The sequence below is a fragment of the Sturnira hondurensis genome, unplaced genomic scaffold (assembly GCF_014824575.4).
Source record: "Sturnira hondurensis isolate 20B ecotype Veracruz unplaced genomic scaffold, ASM1482457v3 Scaffold0008761, whole genome shotgun sequence".
Taxonomy (NCBI): domain Eukaryota; kingdom Metazoa; phylum Chordata; class Mammalia; order Chiroptera; family Phyllostomidae; genus Sturnira; species Sturnira hondurensis.
In genome coordinates, this window is record NW_028081392.1 from 4,059,427 (window position 1) to 4,077,473 (window position 18,047).

General features: G+C 36.9%; 1 protein-coding gene across 3 annotated transcripts in view; it reads left to right on the forward strand.

The window, feature by feature from the left end:
- Positions 1-18,047, forward strand: part of ADK (adenosine kinase) — a 594,334-nt gene that overhangs the window by 445,141 nt on the left and 131,146 nt on the right. For all 3 annotated transcript variants that reach the window (XM_037055967.1, XM_037055969.1, XM_037055968.1), the window contains one exon: positions 16,863-16,898. In XM_037055967.1, the coding sequence (XP_036911862.1) occupies positions 16,863-16,898 (36 nt within the window). The remainder of the gene's footprint in view (positions 1-16,862; positions 16,899-18,047) is intronic.

Consider the following 18,047-nt stretch of genomic DNA (forward strand, 5'->3'; position numbering starts at 1 on the left):
TTTTCCCCAAACTAAAATGGCCTTTGAAAGGGAAGAGATTTCAGACCTTCAGTGACATTTAGCAAAACATGATAGGGCAGCTAATGGCAATGGGGAGAACTGTGTGAGGTCCCAAGGTGCCTGCTTTGAAGGGGACTGAGACATTACTCTCCCGTGTACAGCATTTCTTGTATCTTCTTCAGTAAGTATGTATTTTTCATTTTACATGTCAGGATATCTTCTGGACAGACCTCATCCATCAGCCAGCAGTTTATTAAGTTTTTAGCCAAATGTTAGATCTCATTCTTGAAAATCTCAGTACGTATAGGTAGGAAGATCTTTTACCTTTTTAAATAAAATTATTTTCAATTAATTAGTTTAATATATTCAAATGTCCATTTTTTAAATAATTAACACTATGTGTGAGGCACAGTTTTAAATACAATATAAAACTTTGTTCTGCTGAAGCTTATAAACTTGGTGAGGAAGTAGACCATGTAAATAAATTATAATGCATTGTAAGAAATCGCATAGAATATACACAGCACTAAGTTAGTTGGCTCTATTCCCAATAATAAAGTATGGATCACAAGAAATCAAGTCATTGTTAACCTAATGCAGAAGTATTTCTTCTTCACTTAATGTGAGTGAAGAAAGAAAGAAGAAATGTTTGTCCTTATCATTTGGTAAATGAACAAGGATTTTATTATCTTCTGTGCAGAGCAGTATGTTAGATGCTTTGAAGCTACAGTGTGAAAAAAAGTGTTTCTGTACTAAGAATTTATAATGTGATAGTAGGAATAAGCAGTCTCTACAAATAATTATATTTTCATAATTGTGAGAAGAGAAGCCTTAACAAATTGAGCAAAATTCTTTTGCAATGCAGAAAGCCACTTCTGGAGGTAAGGAAAGGAGAGACCTCAAACAATTCAAGAAGGCTTCCATTAAGCTGAAGGTGGCTGAACTAACCTTGGAGGAATTGGTAGGATTTTGACAAGGGTGGTTGAAGGATATTCTGATTCACTTAGTGCCCACATGCGCAAGGCAGCATGAAGGCAAAAAGCCTGAGGCATGTTCAGAGAATAGCAAGTATTCTACTTCGAGTGGCATCTGGTACATGTATAAGGAAATGGTAAAAGATCAGGCTACAAAGGATAAGTAGGGACACTTTATGGAGGACCTTTGAAAGTCAGGCTATGGAACTTGGGCTTTTATCAGGAAGCAGTAGGTAGTTTTCTGAGCAAAGGCTAATCAGAGTTGATATTTAAGAAGATGAATCTTACGGTCATGTACAAGAATGCATTTAAACTGGTGCCGGAGACTGGCTAAGAGACTAGCAGTAACTGAGGCAACAGGTAGCACAGGCTGACTGAGGTTTGTGTTGGTAGGGATGGAAACAAGGCTGTCAACGTTCTAGACCTTATGCTTATTAAATGTACTTGGCAGTATTTGGAAGCTGTCTAATGCAAAAAAAGTATCAAAGGGAATATCTGATGATGATATTAAATGAAAGAAATAAAGGAAATTATCTGAAAATTTAAAGAGAGAAAAGATTGGAAAATTTATAACTGAATTTCTAGAGAAACACTATATTTAGTTAATTTAATGAATGAGAAGGTAAGCAACAGAAAGGTGATAGAGAAAGGGGGGAAAAGATATGCAACAAAAAAAGTAGGGAGGAGAATTTCTAGCAGAGAGTGGAAAAATTCAAACTCTGAAACATCAATAAAGTCTCATTTCTCAACTAGTAAATTACCTATTGGAATTGGAAGATCCAGAGATCTTCATGTTCAGGAGTTAATGAGAAAAACTGACCAAAGAGCAGAAGAAAGGAAAATATTTACTCAGGAAATGGAGAATAATTGTCAATACAAGGAAATTTGGAGGGGGACTGAAATTAAACCTTGGAAAGAATAGGAGGAATGAATACTTATTTTTATATCTTAAAATGATAATTCCTAAATTTAACACTATGCAGAAATCCTTCCCTTAAGAAAAGATATCAGGTCCTATTCAAAAAGTTCAAGAAGAGCCCTGGCTGGTGTAGCTCAGTGGATTGAGTGCGGGCCTGCGAACCACACAACCAGGGTTCGATTCCCAGTCAGGGCACATGCCTGGGTTGCAGGCCAGTTCCCAGCAGGGGACTCCTGAGAGGCAACCATACATTGATATTTCTTTCCCTCTCTCCTTCCCTTCCCCTCTAAAGATAAATAAATATATTTTTTAAAAAGTTCAAGAAGAAAGGCCAAGATTGGTAACCAATGAAATAACAATTTCTGAGATAGATTGAGGTGGAAGCTAACTTGTCATACTATGTACAATAAATCAAAATTATTGTCAATAAAAGACTATCTGTTAGTCCAATCACTTTAGTTCATGCAGTACAATAAAGATGCCAGTACTTTATTACTACTTCTGAGCTATATTACTGTCAAGTCCCAACTTGTTGTTGATAACTAAACTGATCTTTTGACATGGAGATTAAAGAACACCTAAAGGCAAGCACTAGGATTGGGTAATCTGTTATCTCAGATGCAACAAGAGGTTTGAGATGTAGAAAGATAGACATTTCTTTTTTAAAATATATTTTATTGATAATGCTCTTACAGTTGTCCCATTTTCCCCCTTCATTCCCCTCCCTCCTGCACACCCCCTCCCACCCACATTCCCCACCTTTATTTCTTCTCCATATGTCTTAAGTTCTTTGGCTTCTACATTTCCTATACTATTCTTACTCTCCCCCTGTCTATTTTCTACCTACCATTTATGCTACTTATTCTCTGTACCTTTTCCCCCTTCTCTCTTCATACTCCCCTGTTGCTAACCTTCCATGTGATCTCCATTTCTGTGGTTCTGTTCTTGTTGTAGTTGTTTGCTTAGTTTGCTTTTGTTTTTGTTTTAGGTGTGGTTGTTAATGATTCTGACTTTGCTGTCATTTTACTGTTCACATTTTTAATCTTCTTTTTCTTAGATAAGTTCCTTTAACATTTCATATAAGAACGGCTTGGTGATGATGAACTTTTTGAACTTGACCTTATCTGAGAAGCACTTTATCTGCCCTTCCATTCTAAATAAAAGCTTTCCTGGATAGAGCAATCTTGGATGTAGGTCTTTGGATTTCATGACTTGGAATACTTCTTTCCAGCCCCTTCTTGCCTGTAAGGTCTCTTTTGAGAAATCAGCTGACATTCTGATGAGAACTCCTTTGTAGGTGACTATCCCTTTATCGCTTGCTGTTTCTAGAATTTTCTCCTTCATTTTAATCTTGGGTAATGTAATGATGATGTGCCTTGGTGTGTTCCTCCTTGGGTCCAGTTCTTTGGTACTCTCTGAGCTTCCTGGACTTCCTGGAAGTCTATTTCCTTTGCTAGATTGGGGAAGTTCTCCTTATTTATTCAAATAAGTTTTGGTTCATATAAGTTTTCCACTTGTTGTCGCTCCTCTTCCCCTTCTAGTACCCCTATAATTTGGATGTTGGAATGTTTAAAGATGTCCTGGAGGTTCCTAAGCCTTTACTCATTTTTTTGAATTCCTGTTTCTTCATTCTTTTCTGTTTGGCTGTTTCTTTGTTCCTTCTGGTCCACTCCCTTGATTTGAGTCCCAGTTTCCTTCCCATCATTATTGGTTCCCTGTGCATTTTTCTTCATTTCACTTAGGATAGCCTTCATTTTTTTCATCTAATTTGTGACCAAAATCAACCAGTTCTGTGAGCATCCTGATCACCAGTATTTTGAACTGCGCATCAGATAGGTTGGCTATCTCTTGGTCGCTTAAAAGTACTGGCTCTGGGGCTTTGATCTGTTCTTCCATTTGAGCCGTTTATTTTGGTCTGGTCATACCTGTTACATAGTGAGGGGCAGAGCATTAGATGTTCACCAGGACAGGGCAACCCAGGTTGCTGGATTGTGACACTGTATGTGGGAGCAGGGTCAGAAAGGGAACAATGGCACTTGTTCCTCTCTCTCTCAGATTTCAGTCCCCTCTGCCACTTCCCACAAGCAAATTATGCCCTTCTGGTGCTGGTTCCCAGGTGGGTGGGCTTGTGTACATCCTAGGACCCTGTGGGTCTCTCCAAGGAACTCTTCTGTGAGGCTGGGAGTCTCTCCCAGCACCTCAATCCCCACAAGTGTTTTTAATTGGTACTTTTAGGCTTTATTTCCCGTCACTCGGGCCCTGGGTTGTGCGGTCTGTCTTGCTCCCCATTTTCGCCTTGTTTATCTGTGCATGAATGTGGCCACAAGCTAGCGGCCTTGTGTGCCTTGCTGGGTCTGCTCATTGCCTCCCTGCATGCCCAGAGTCTGCCAGCTGCCACCTGTGCATCCAGGTCCACCAGCCACTGCTTTTTCCTGCTGTGACTCCTCTCTGCTGGCCACCAACTTCACCCCTCTTACCAGTCTGGATGAATGGTTGTCCGACTTCCGTACAGTTCACTTTTCTGTCAGTTCTGCTTAGTTTTTTGTTTCTAAATTTTCATTTTCCTTAATTCTGGTTGTGCAAGGAGGCACAATGTGTCTACCTACACCTCCATCTTGGCTGGAAGTCTAAGATAGACATTCGTGGATTCTAGTTGATAGACTAAGATGATTGGCTCCTATTTCATTATTAAATTCAATATGAGCTTTACAGAAGTATTCAGTATCTTTTCAAACATCTCTTTTTTATACAGCAAGGATAGGTGAATCATGCTTTCAATTTAACGTTTATTGAGTACCTGCTACATGGTATGTTGGATGTTTTCTGTCATTATCCTGTGATTATTTTTTAATAGTCTGATTTGCATGTTTGGCTGATTTCTTTTTCATGATCATTAGATATTTTTTTTACTTCTTTGTAGTTTCATTGTTTTTTGTTTTTCTTAAGAGGGATGTGTTGATTGTGACCTCCATAGTTGTCTTGGTATTCCCATCCTACTGGACATTATGAAAATTTTGTTTGTTTATGTTAGACTTGTTTCTAAGACAGCAACATTATAGTATTCTCTGTACATGATTATTGTGAGTCAGTCGGCAATAAGGGAGAAAATAATACTGGTTATTGGTGATATTTGGATGGCATGTGTTATGTACATATCTATAGGCTAAAGTTCTGACCTGAGAGAAATTACCATTTTACCACTAGAGGTAGGAGACTAGATGCTTCTATTTTTACTATATTTTGTTATATTAATAATCACTGTGTGGTCCTCTAAGGTTTTTTCTAATTTAATTCAGTAATATTTTGGATATTAAATGTTACTGGCATTTCCAATTCTGTTTCCTCTTCTTCCTCAACAGAACCAGAGACTCTAGGAATAGGGGAGCTTTTGTGATAGGTTTTGTGAGTCAGGGTCAACACAGCTACACTGGTGCTCTCTTTTTAGCATCCATTCTGCTTTGCAATATCTCACACTTTATTATATTCACCACTTTGTTCACACTAAAGTTTTTTTAAAAGCAACAACTATATTCTATGTTTTTCCATTTCTGTATTTTATATATTGTTTTCATTTTGTTTTAAGCATTAATTTCATAAAACTTCCAGACTACAATAAGTTAGGACCATTAGCGTGTCTCTGGAGGTTGGGATTTATAGTATCAGTGATTGGCATACCCTGACAGCTTGGGAAGCACTAGGCGTGGAATATGGAAAACATAAAGAATATTGCTGCGCATTTGAACTGAGAAAGGAATTATTAAAAAGGCACTTAAAAATGTCAATCTCTCCCTTATCTGATATCTTCACTTTCTCTTTTTGTTTTAGTGTTTGGCACTGTTCAGTAATGCTGTTCTCATTGTTCCACATAAACATGTATCTAAACTCATAAGAATTGGTTATTTATCTTGTCTTTTACTGTATTTTTAGTATTATAAACGATTTGGTTTTTATGGGAGTGAGGGGTTGCCAATAAATGAAGGATAAAAGATCTATCAAATGATATACGAGGTCTGTCCAGAAGGTATCCACCCATGTAATTTGAAGAATAGAGATATTTATTAAAGAAGATATAAGAAATATTGGACATAGGACAATGATGCTTCAGTCCCCTTCAAAGTAGGCACTTTAGGACCTCACATAGTTCTCCCAATTGCCATCAGCTGCCCCATTATGTTTTCCTAAATGTCATCAACGGTCTGAAATCTTTTCCTTTCAGAGGTGATTTTAGTTTGGGGAAAAGCCAGAAGTCACAGGGCATCAAATCTGGTCTATAGGGGAGCTGAATCACCTGAGTGATTGGATATTTCACCAAAAATATCTGCACCAGACGTAATGCATGAGTAGGTCCATTGTCGTGATGAAGCTACCAATCACCAGTTGCCCATAGCTGTGGCCTTCTGAATCACCCAAATAGTTTCTGTGGAGGAATGATGAAGTTTAACACAAATTTGGTGCAGATTCATTGCTCTACTTGCTCATTCATTTTGAATGGAACACAGCACACACACTCACTCAACAGTGTCTACTGCCCCCACTGACTAGTACAGTGAAGTTGTCATTGTTCATACATGCACATTCCAGTATTCTCTCCTTGGCTGCCAGGTTACTTTGATGTTGCACAAACCATTCTCATTATATTAATATTGGCTGGACTTTATCCAGTAAGACCTTGTGCATTTTATTTACAATTAGCAGGTTAGATGGAGCCTTCTCTCCATAGGGCCTTCCATTCTTCATTGGTGACTTCATGCAGAAGAAAAACAGTCTGTTTTGAAACTTTAAAATATCCTACTGATAGCATAACACAGACGTTGGCATTATTGTATTAATTTTAAACTTTCTTTTTAAAATCAAGTAGTATGATCTCTGTTAAACTGTTCAGCTCTGCTGTGTTAGCACGAAAGCAACATAGACAACATATAAATGAACATTTCTGTGTTCCAGTAGAACTTTATTTATAAAGCCAGGCAATGAGTTGAATTTGTCCTGCAGGTTGCTGACCCCAGGCATAAAGTATTGCTCATATTGTAGTACAGCTCTCTGTTGGTGAAAGAAAGGACCAGGAAAAAAATGGAAAGTTATTAACTGTCTGGAGCTTTCTAGTTGGTAAGACAAAAAGTGAGAAAATGACAATAATATAGGATATGTAAAGTAAAAGAGAATTTAGAACTGAGTGGAGTTACTCTTCAGGGAGTTTCAAATATAGATTGCTGGTAAAGTAGAATGTTTATGATTTAGTGCAGCAGCTATAAATAAAGGAACTTTATCCTTTGTACAATAAGAAGTAAAAAGCAGTAGATGAGATGCTTAAGATAAAATTGTCAATCTTTCTTGTCTTTGGCCTAACAGATAACGTTTTTTAACCAACAGAATTTTGTTGAATGTGCCAGGATACATTTGGATCTATACTTTAAGACACATAGATTCACACTGAACTTCTGCTGAAAGTAGTCAAGTAAGATGGGCCAGATTTATCAAACAACAGTTTCCTGACATTAAACAACAGGCGTCACAGGACAGTGGTCCCTGAGAGAAGGGAAACAGATGAGGGAATCCCTACAATTGCCATAGCATTCTGCTTAAACAGAGTTTCCAGTCTGCAGGGCAGGAAGAGGGAATCCTAAACCCAGTGGTAAAACTGAATTGAAACAAAGTTGAGAATTGAAGAAGGCCGTGGTAGCTAGAATTTTCTGGAGAGACTAATCAGACAAGAAACAGGTGCACAGAGCCACACACGCACTAGATGTCTGCGAGGGCTCTCTGGACTCTTCAGCTGAATCCTAATCAGCACATGCATGTGAGAAAACGATCGAAGGCCCAGGTTAAAACCACAGGAAAAAAGCAGCAGAACATTCCCCAAACTCACACAAGGCTGATAATAGTTTATATCCCCAATAGCCAGAGTGGAGAAACCTCTAATAAATGGGACTTTTTATTTAATACTCAAGAACATATTACATCGCTAGGAGTACCCATTTAGCTCTAGATTAAAGGTGGCTCTCGGATCACCCAACAAAGCTTAAAATAGCCTGGAAAAGGTCATACTGTTTCCAGGTAACTTACTGAATTTCAGAATAAATGTCAAAAATGTAAAAAATACGAAAAAGAACTACAAAATATCTGGTACCCCAAAACATGGTTTATAATGTCTGGCATCCAGTCAAAAATTGTCAGGCATGCAAGGAAGCAGTAAATATAATCCATATGAGGAAAAACAATCAACAGAAATATATTTTAAAATGACACATGTTAGAACTAGTGGACAAAGATTAGAATTTCTAAATATATTCTATATATGAAGAAGATAAAAGAAAGCATAAGCCTGTTAAAGAGAGATATGGAAAATACAAAAAAAAGATCCAACTTCTAGAGATGAAAAATATGCCGGGTGAGATTAGACACTGAGGAAGAAAAAATGGTAATTAGTGATTTTGGCAACGTAGCATCAAGAGAAAAAACCAGATAATAAGAGAACAACTGCAAGTGACCTAATATACATATTTAGAGTTTTGCAGAGGGAGAGGGAAAACAAAAATATGTAAAATTAATAAAGGCTGAAAATGTTTCAAATTTGACAAAATCTGTAAATCCACAAATCCATGATGCTCAGTGAGCCACAGGCAGAAGAAACAAGGGAAAAACTAAACCAAGGAACATGATCAAATTGCATAAAATCAGTGATAAAGGAAAAAAAGTTTTTAAAGCTGCCAGGTTTTTTTTAAGACACATTATATACAGAGGAACAAAAATAAGAATGGTAGCAATCTTATCATCTGAAACAACACAAGGTAGACCTTGGAGCACTGAAAAGAAAAACTGTCAACCTCAGATTCTATACCCAGAAAAAATAGCTTTCAAAACTGAAAATGAAATAAAGACTTTTTCAGACATGTAAAGGCTGAAAGAGTTCATCAGTAGCTGACCAGCACAGACCATTCAGAAAACCTCAGCTGTAACATTTACCTGTTTTACAGTCTTGGACATACTTTAATCTCTGAACCTTTAGATTTTCATGTGGGAAATGAGAAAAGTACCTATTTTATGGGATTTTTATGATCACTAAAGTCAAATGAAGTAAAGAAAGTAATTGACATTTGTTGAGTGCCTCATTTGTGCCAAGCATGTTATCTCATTAAAAATGGGCATAAAATACCCAATAAGAGGCCTCCTACCCTGAAAATGTTCTCATGCTATCATCTCTCTTCTCATTCTTTAGTAGCTGAAAAACTTGGGTTGTGCTAGAAGTTAACCCAAATAGCTAATCAATCAAATTTTGATGAAGCATTTTTCCTAACTTTGTTTTCCTTTAGTTACAACCACTAAATATAGTTAAAGGTGGGAATGAACAACTCTCCTTGCTAGAATAGGCACGTCAGCTAATAAATCACTTTATGAAAGGGTTAAGTACATTCTAAACTAAACCTAACTTTTTGGCTTGTGTTTTGGCTGTCTAGTGCTTTTTTCAGTCACATTTATTGAGGTATAATTTATATACTGTCTATCTAATTTTTATTGTAAACCTATTGGATAAGGGCCATGAATGTCTTTATAGTTTATATATTGCCCCACAGATTTTTTTGGCACTCAATAAATGTTAAATAATATTTCCATTCAGCATTCTGCAGACAGGAAGCATATGGTCATAAATGCCGCAGCACAGGTTGAAAATCTCCAAAAAGTTTTATGTTATATTTCTTGGAAACGCCAGTACAGATATTTTCGTGAATGAAATTTATTTTTAAAAGGGGCTCCCAGGCTCATATTTTACTTAGCAATTTTTTCTAGTCTTCATTTACTTTATTTACAAATTAAAACTTTACCTCATCAGTAATAGTATAATATTAAAAATAGTGTAGAACTATTGCAGTCTCATGCAACAGTATATAAATGATCTTGTAGATAACATAAAGAGAAGGTAACGTATAGTCTGCAGGACAGCATAAGGAAATATTTAGAGATTTAAGCAACATGCCTTTTATGATATATTATATGAAAATAAATAAATAAATAGCAGATAGTTCTTTATGATTCAATATCAGCATGACTTAGAGGTATATCACAGCTTCAGCTGTTGCAGACCATACAATGGTATTAGACTGTGACTCAGTAATATATTTCTCACCCAGGGATTCTAGCAATACTTAAATATCTCACTCTAATCTCGGTAAGGTAACCATTGCTTCGGCATAACAAAAGACATTTAAATTGAAACCGAACTTGATGCCAACAAATGAATTTCATTCAAAAGATATATCCCAGTTTCTATGTGTTCAGTAAATGGTTAACCATAGTCAGTTATATAAAACCATTTAGATAGTAGGCGTTTTTTAAATTTTACTTACCCTGTAATTGATCTGTTGACCGTGCTTCTTCTGATTTGCTTTTGTGAGGATTTCTGTTAAGAATTATCATCTGAATGAGAAAATATCTGAATTTGGCCATGTTATTAGGTTACTCACATACAAGTATAAAATGCAGATAGTGAATCCAGGCACAGCTTACTTGGTGCCTCTGACTCAAAGTGTCTCATGAGGATCTAATCAAGATGTCACCTAGGGCTGTAGCCTCTTCACCGCCGAGGCAGGATTCACTTCCAGACCCACTCCCATGGCTGTGCGCAAGCCTCATATTTCCCTGAGTGTTAGCCAGGGGCCTCTCGCAACCTGGCAGCTTGTTTCCCCTGGAGTGAGCTGAGAGAGAGCATGTGAGCAAGAAGATGGTGGAACGAGACATCCCATCACTTTTGCCTTATATTTGTTACAAGCGAGTCACTAGGCCCAGCCCACACCCAAGGAAAAGGAGTTGTACGAGAGTTCAAATACTAGTAGTCAGGGATCATTGAGAGCCAATTTGGAAGCTGCCTCTTATACATGTGATCTACAGAAAGGGTAAATCATTAAATAGACTCTGAATGCTCTGGAACTCATGTGTGTATCCAGAGATCTTACCAAGATCTCAAATTCAGTAGGCAAAATGATTGTCCAGTTTCACATTAAGTATTTCACTTATTCCTAGCAACAGTCCAATGAAGTAGGTATTGTTCGCCTCAGTTTTATTGATAGAAACTTGTATCCTGAGTGACTTGCTCAAAATTACCTAATAGATGGGCTGGAAAGTTGTAACCTTTAGTGTAGGTCTTCTGATTCCAAGCCCCGTACTCTTTTCATTTGCCTGTAACTGCCTTCTGGACCAGTACTATCTTTCACCAAGCACCATTCAAAGGGGCCATTATACTTCTCAGTGTATACGCAAATATATGAATTTTGTTATATAGGAAGATTTTTATACATAGATATGGAGAGAGACATAACATTCTTAGACTTTCATCTACACCACATCATTTAGGACTTACAGTGCTGTTTTAAATAGTCAAAGTCTAGAACACTGTAGGGTCTGAAACAGCTATAGCTGAGGTATATCTCTAAGATAATAGCAAGTTGGCCTAAAATTGTATTTGAGGTGTTAAGAAGTTGTTGGCTGGAGAAATGAATAAACAAAGTAAAACAGCGGCACTGTTTGGTGGCTCCATTCTCCATTGGCTTGTCCCAAAGCTCTGGACTCATATGACTTGAGTGAGAACCATGGGGACTCCCAAAGAATGTTCTGCTTCCTCTTGCATTGGAGAAAAAGTAGTTTATTTTGGATGAATGGGTTGCTTTCTGTGGACAGTCAGAAGTTACCTTTCTTTGGTCCTAGGTTAGATCATTCTCCCTTCTTGTTTCAGCCCATGAAGTTCTAGCCTACTCTCAAGACCTCTGATGTCTAAGATTTAGAAGTAGGGTGGTAACACAAACAAGCAGGTCATGGTTCTGACTGGGCTCAGGGCCTTGGCGTGCAGAGCAGGAAGGAGGAGGACAGCGTCACGAGCTGTGGTGCTGGTACTAACTAGCTATACTCTTCAGATCACCCTGGAGAAAAGAACAGTGGACTTTTTAAGGTATTGTTAACTCCTCAAAATAACTTTGTTGTATGGTTAGTAGGAACTTAGAAAACAATCTTTCTTTACTGAAAATAAAGCTCCTGCCGTTAATAAGTGAATTTGGCAGTCCTGGATACAAGGCCAATGTACAGAAATCAATTATATTTCTGTATAACTAGCATCAAATAATTAGAATTGAAATAAGAATATAGATGTTGTGGTTATAGTTCAATATTGATTATAAATCATTCCACTTTATAAATGAAAACTGAGATATAACCAGACAAAATGCAGAGAAAATAGTTTTCACTGAATGTAGTCAGTCGTTCCTCCTTATCAGAGAACATGTTCCAAGACCCCTGGCTGACGCCTGAAACCACCGATAGTACCCAAACCGCATATGTGTGTGTGTCTGTATGCCGTGCCATATGTATGTGGTTATGTGTACACATATCCTATCTTTATATATGTGTACTGTCTATGCTCTGTTTTTATGTCTATATACACTTTTTCCTATATACGCATACCTATGATTAATTTAATTTAGAAGTTAGTCACAGTAAGAGATTAACAACTAATAAAAATAGAGCAGTTATAATATTACTATAATAAAGGCTATATGAATGTGGCATTATTAAATAAAATAAAGGTAACTTGAATACAAGCACTGTGGTAACAAGGCAGTTGACCTGCTGACCCAGTTACTGGTACTAACTAATGGGCGGGTGGGGTGAACACGGTGGATAAGCTGGGCAGTGGGATGACTCACGTCTGGGGGGGCGGAGCAGGACAGTGCAAGACTTCATCATGCTACTCAGAATGTCACTCAGTTTAAAACTTACGAGTTGTTTAATTCTGGAATTTTCCACTTAATATTTTTGGACCACACATAACTGAAACTGTAGAAAGCTAACCCATGGATTAGGGAGAACTACTATAAAGGAAATAGTTGTATTTCATACACACACAAACAAGCACTTGAGTTTCTCCTTTCTTTCCTACATAATCTGAGGATTGTGCTATTTAATAGTGGTTTGCTAATCCCTTTAAAGAGCTCTTACTACAAGTATTGCATAGTTTTCATTACCCATGAATTTTAAACCTCTTTTTTTAACCTCTGCTCACAAAACTGTATTTGGTTGTTGTTTCACTGGCACCCTTTAGCCTGGTCAGTGCAGCAGCAAGCCTACTGTGAATCCTAAATGGTGTGGTGTAGATGAGAGTCTAAGACTTTAATTATATGTCATTTTATTCACAACACACAATTCGAGGAAGGAAAAATGGCTTGGCTGTTGTAAAAGACATATTATGTGAGTATCATTTATTGTAAACCAAAAATGATACTGTATTATAGCATAGACAATAATGGGAACTGATTCTGAAAATATGACCTGTCTGAGAAGCTGAATAATAGTGAAAGTTATCAAAATGGAAAGAAGTGTTAATGTGAAATGCAGCCTTCTCAGAAATTCTCTTTCCTGGCCTGTTTGATTTTGCTTTTGTTGCTTGTCATGCATGAATGAAAGTGCTACACTCTCAGGGGAGCAGGAAAGCCTCTGTGTCAGTTGTTTATTTTCTTAATCCCTCCTCCTTTGTGATTTTTGATGTCAGATCTAAAATGGAAAGCCTGTAAATATAATGATTATCACATGGATAATCACCTGCATTAGGAACTGCCCTGCTTCTCTATTCTAACCTTAGCTGTTCTCCACATGTCACATCCACTCTGCGGTTGGGTTTTAACCTGACTGCTTCATTAGATTTGTGAAACTCAGTACGTGGCACCCTGGGGCAGCACAGATGGGGACTTGCTTGTTTTCTTTTCTCACTTTTACTGCAAAGGCACACTACAAAGTCCTTTTCAATTTAGTGTGATCAGTTCACTTGGAATTACTCCTGAGATTTGGAATGTACCTTACTATTATGCCCATCATCTGTGCCCCTTTTTCCTTCCCTACTTTCTGACCTAATGCCTTTTCTTTCCATCCCTCCATACAGTGAGTCTGAGGACTGAAATCTGCTTAAAATTCTCACTAGGTCAAACTGTTCCCCTATGTTGTTGTATTTGTTTTACTGAGAGGGAAAAATAAATGTTGTTCCATCAATGTATCTGCAAACACCTTCAGATCAGAGGTTGGCTGTGGTGGGAAAGTCTGCAGTGATGTGAGCCATCTGCCTTCTCTAATGGAGTGACTGGGGGCATCAGTCCCAGATCAAAGAAAGGTGGGAGGAAGTCAGAAGATAAGATCTTTCTAAGCCTTAGAACAAGTGCTTAGCTTTTTAGTGATAGCGCACAGCTCTACAAACCTGTGCAAGGGGGATGCTAAGATAGAAAACGGAGTTGACTTTTTTCAGCATGGCCTTCAGTCAGAAGTATATTGGCACTTGGAATAGTTTACAGATGGGAAAGTGTCCTGGTGCCTGTTTTTCTTAAAGAATAGTGATCTGACATTTATATGTATGTCTTGCCATTAGTCAGTTCTACTATACCATAGCATAGCATAGTTAATTGCTTTTTAGATTTGTATGAGCAAAACTGGACATTAGAAAGGCAATTTAACTACTATATGTGAATTTTGAGTTTTTGTGTCTTAGTATAATTTTAATCATACAGATTCTTCATATTAACTTTGTCTTATAGACCCCTGGAGTTCTTTTATACTTCTGAAAGTTCCATGTAAATAAGTAGTTGTAGCAGAGCTTTTCAGTTATCTTTTTCATATGAGAATTAGCTTGGTTAATTCTAGGATTGGACAACTTGGAATAATGCTGTATTGATATTTTTTGAGCCTTATGCTTTTCCTTGTTATCTAGGTCAGCAAATATTGTTGACTGTGTTGTGTAAAAAATCCTGTTGTAAGTAAATATTCAGAGATACTAACCTTGCTTGCACCAGTTGTCAAGCTCATAATTCAGGTTGTTTTTTTTAATCTCCATTATTAAGGCTAACTTGATCAGCCTATTCTTCTCTAGTGAACAGCCTAGGGAGTTGTACTTTAAGCTTATCACTTTCTATCAACTTCAGTGTGCAGCTGTAAACATCGATTTCAACCTTTTTAAATCCTCAGAATGGCACTTTACAATTTATTAGTATATTGTACATCAGCATACCCTCTTTTTTCCCAAAGCATGCATGTTTTTTGTAGCATGTAGATAGTACCCAAATTTGTGCTGGAGACGTTGACTGTACTTTCTGCCTTACATGGTTTGGTACAGCAGTCGTTTTAGTTGAGTTGGATCTGCTCACTACTTGGGCTCAAATCCCATCCTTCTATTAATATCTCTTGGCAAAGATAATTTTGGAGGAATGTAAGTTAAGATGTAGAGGCTCTTGACAGTTGTCTGCAGTTTTTTTTTTTTTCATTTTCAAGAGGGAAGTGGAATTGAAAAGTAATATTGACGCCATTCTCTCTATCAGCCCTAAAATTAAAATATATGCACAAAGCAAAAAATTAGAGGAAAGGAAAGGAAGCTGCACAGATGTGTTTTTGTCCTTTGATAAGAGCAGCGTTAGGGTGCATAATAATGTTCATTAGATTTTGCCCATAACGTTTAATTCTAGAAAAACATTATGTATTTTGTTTGTTAGGACTGTTTGTTATAATTTTCAAATAGTCAAAAAAGTAGGAATACTGAACACATGTAGGTTTGAGAATTAATATTTTTCCATTTTTGCTTTACTTTCATTATTTTTAAGGAATTCTAAAGTAAATTACATGTATCATGCCATTTTATCCCCAAGTACTTTAGGATTAACTGCTAAAAATTAAGAACATTTTAAATCGGCCCTGGCTGGAGTAGCTCAGTGGATTGAGTGCGGGCCTGCAAACCACACAATCGAGGTTCGATTCCCAGTCAGGGCACATGCCTGGGTTGCAGTCCAGTTCCCAGCAGGGGACACACGAGAAGCAACCATACATTGATATTTCTCTCCCTCTCTCCTTCCCTTCCCCTCTAAAAATAAATGAATAAATTATTTTTTTTAAATGGAACTGCCTTTATTTTTTTTAAAAAAGAACATTTTAAATCAAATTGATAATTCTTAGTGTTTAATTTTTGCACCATATTCATATTCTCCAGTCATCCCCCAATGTCTTGTATAGGGTTTGTTCAAAACAGAATCCAGTTAAGGTCTGTATATTGCTCTTGGTCATTTTTCCCTTCCCCACCTTATCACGAAATGGACTTACTGAAGAGACCATTTGTCCTATAAAATGTCCTACGTTATGGATTTGTCTGTTTGCTTTCTCAGTGTATCATTGAACTTGTTCTCCTATTCTCTCCTATTTCCTGTAGACTGCAAGTTATATATAATTAAAGTTTTGATTAATTCATTTTGAAAATGATTGGTCAGAAAACTGATAGATGATGCTATGTGTTTTATACTGCTTCAGAACAGAAGGCACAAATATTTAGTGATCATACTATTCATGATAAAAAAATGATATGATCCATCACTGGGTTAAAGTTATGGCAGTTTAATCCTTCCATTTTGAAGCTATAGTTTGCTCCCTGTGATCAGCACATAGTCTCTGATATATTAATTCCATGAAATATCCAATTCCCCATCATCCTTTCACCTAATGAATTTAGCATCCATTGATAATCTATGCCTGAATAGATTTCATTGGGATTGCAAAATGGTGATTTCTGTGAATCCATACATTTACTAGCAGATATTCTTCTCTACAGAAGAGCTTTCTGAAAGGTATTGTTTTAATTAAAAATGTAACCACCAGCATGTTCCTTACGTTTTAAATAATTGTCTTTCTTTGTTGGGGTCAAAACACCTGAACGCACTGTGGCAGCTGCAGTAAAAACATGCACTACATCTTCTTTATTCCACCTTGTGAAGTGTGTTGACATTATGCTGCCCTTTTTTTATGCCATGGAAAAAATGAAGTCTTTTTTTGGTGTAAGAATAAAAATTGAACTACATGGGTATATTGAGATAATTGTGTAAAAAGAAGACTGTGAATGAGTTTCAAAATGGATTATTTCTTCATTACCTCGTACTTTATAATTAACTATTCTCTTTTTTTTATTTCAGGAAGCTGCCACTTTTGCTAGAGAGCAAGGCTTTGAGGTGAGTTAACCCACAATTGCACACTAAACAGATCCTAAAGGTTTTTTCTAGCTGATAATGAAGTTCTTTTGGACAGTGATTGATGTGCTATTATACTCTCAGAGCCTCTCAGCAGTTGCCATGGAAACTTGGCAGTCGTCATGGTTTCTTTGTTCTGCCAGCACAGTGTTATGACGCACTCTGCTAGGTCTGCACCCAACATCGCCTACAGATGTTATTTATTGAATTTTGAAAAGCCTCTTGGGAAGCCAAGAGGTTGGGCACGGTTTCAAGCTGCCTCTGCAGATATGGGGCCTGTCAGTTTGTTCAGTTAAAAAGCTACCTCATTAGCTGCATTACATTTCATAAGGATTCACTGCTAAAGCAGTGGTGGAGCAAGACTAAATAGTGAAATATAATGTCGTTTAAATAATTTCAACCCTACTCTATGTAGATTATCATTATGCAAATTAAATTCCAAAAGGTTGTACTTAACAGTTGTTAGGAACTGATTAATTTAAATCCTGCTCATATAAACTTCCTGTTTGAATCTTTTTTTTCTTTTTTCTTTTGGATAGCATTAAAACACATAAATTTTCTGAAACTAAATATTGACAATTGGCTTTAATTTTCAGGTCCTGATTCTGTTACCCTGATATGTTACTCTATCAACATCAAAATTCCATGTGTTTTTTGTTGGCAAAATTAAGATAACAGATAAGACCATGTTTTTATCTATAAAATATCCATCTTCCAATAGATTGTTAGAATACTCTGGACCCAAGTTGACAGAAGTAACTGAATTTATGAGTTTTATGACTATCATATTTATTGAGCCAGCACTATGTAGAATGTTGTATTCAATACCACAACTTGGTATGGTGCACAATAGTAATTTTTTAAAATTTAATCTGACTAGACCTGGAATATAGAACCTCTCTTGATTTGCATACTTAGTATTTTCTACCATCTAAAGAAGCTGTGCATGTTGATGGGGTATATTAGTAAGCTAACTTTTAACTCTTTGGAGAAAGGTGTGTACATTTAGGGTGGGACTATTATTTAAATGTATGAAAGACATTCGTTTTTGAGCACCAAAGTAATTCATGGGTGTGTTGTCTGTGTCATAAGACTTGACAGCCACAGTGCTCCCTGTCCTTGGAGGAGGGC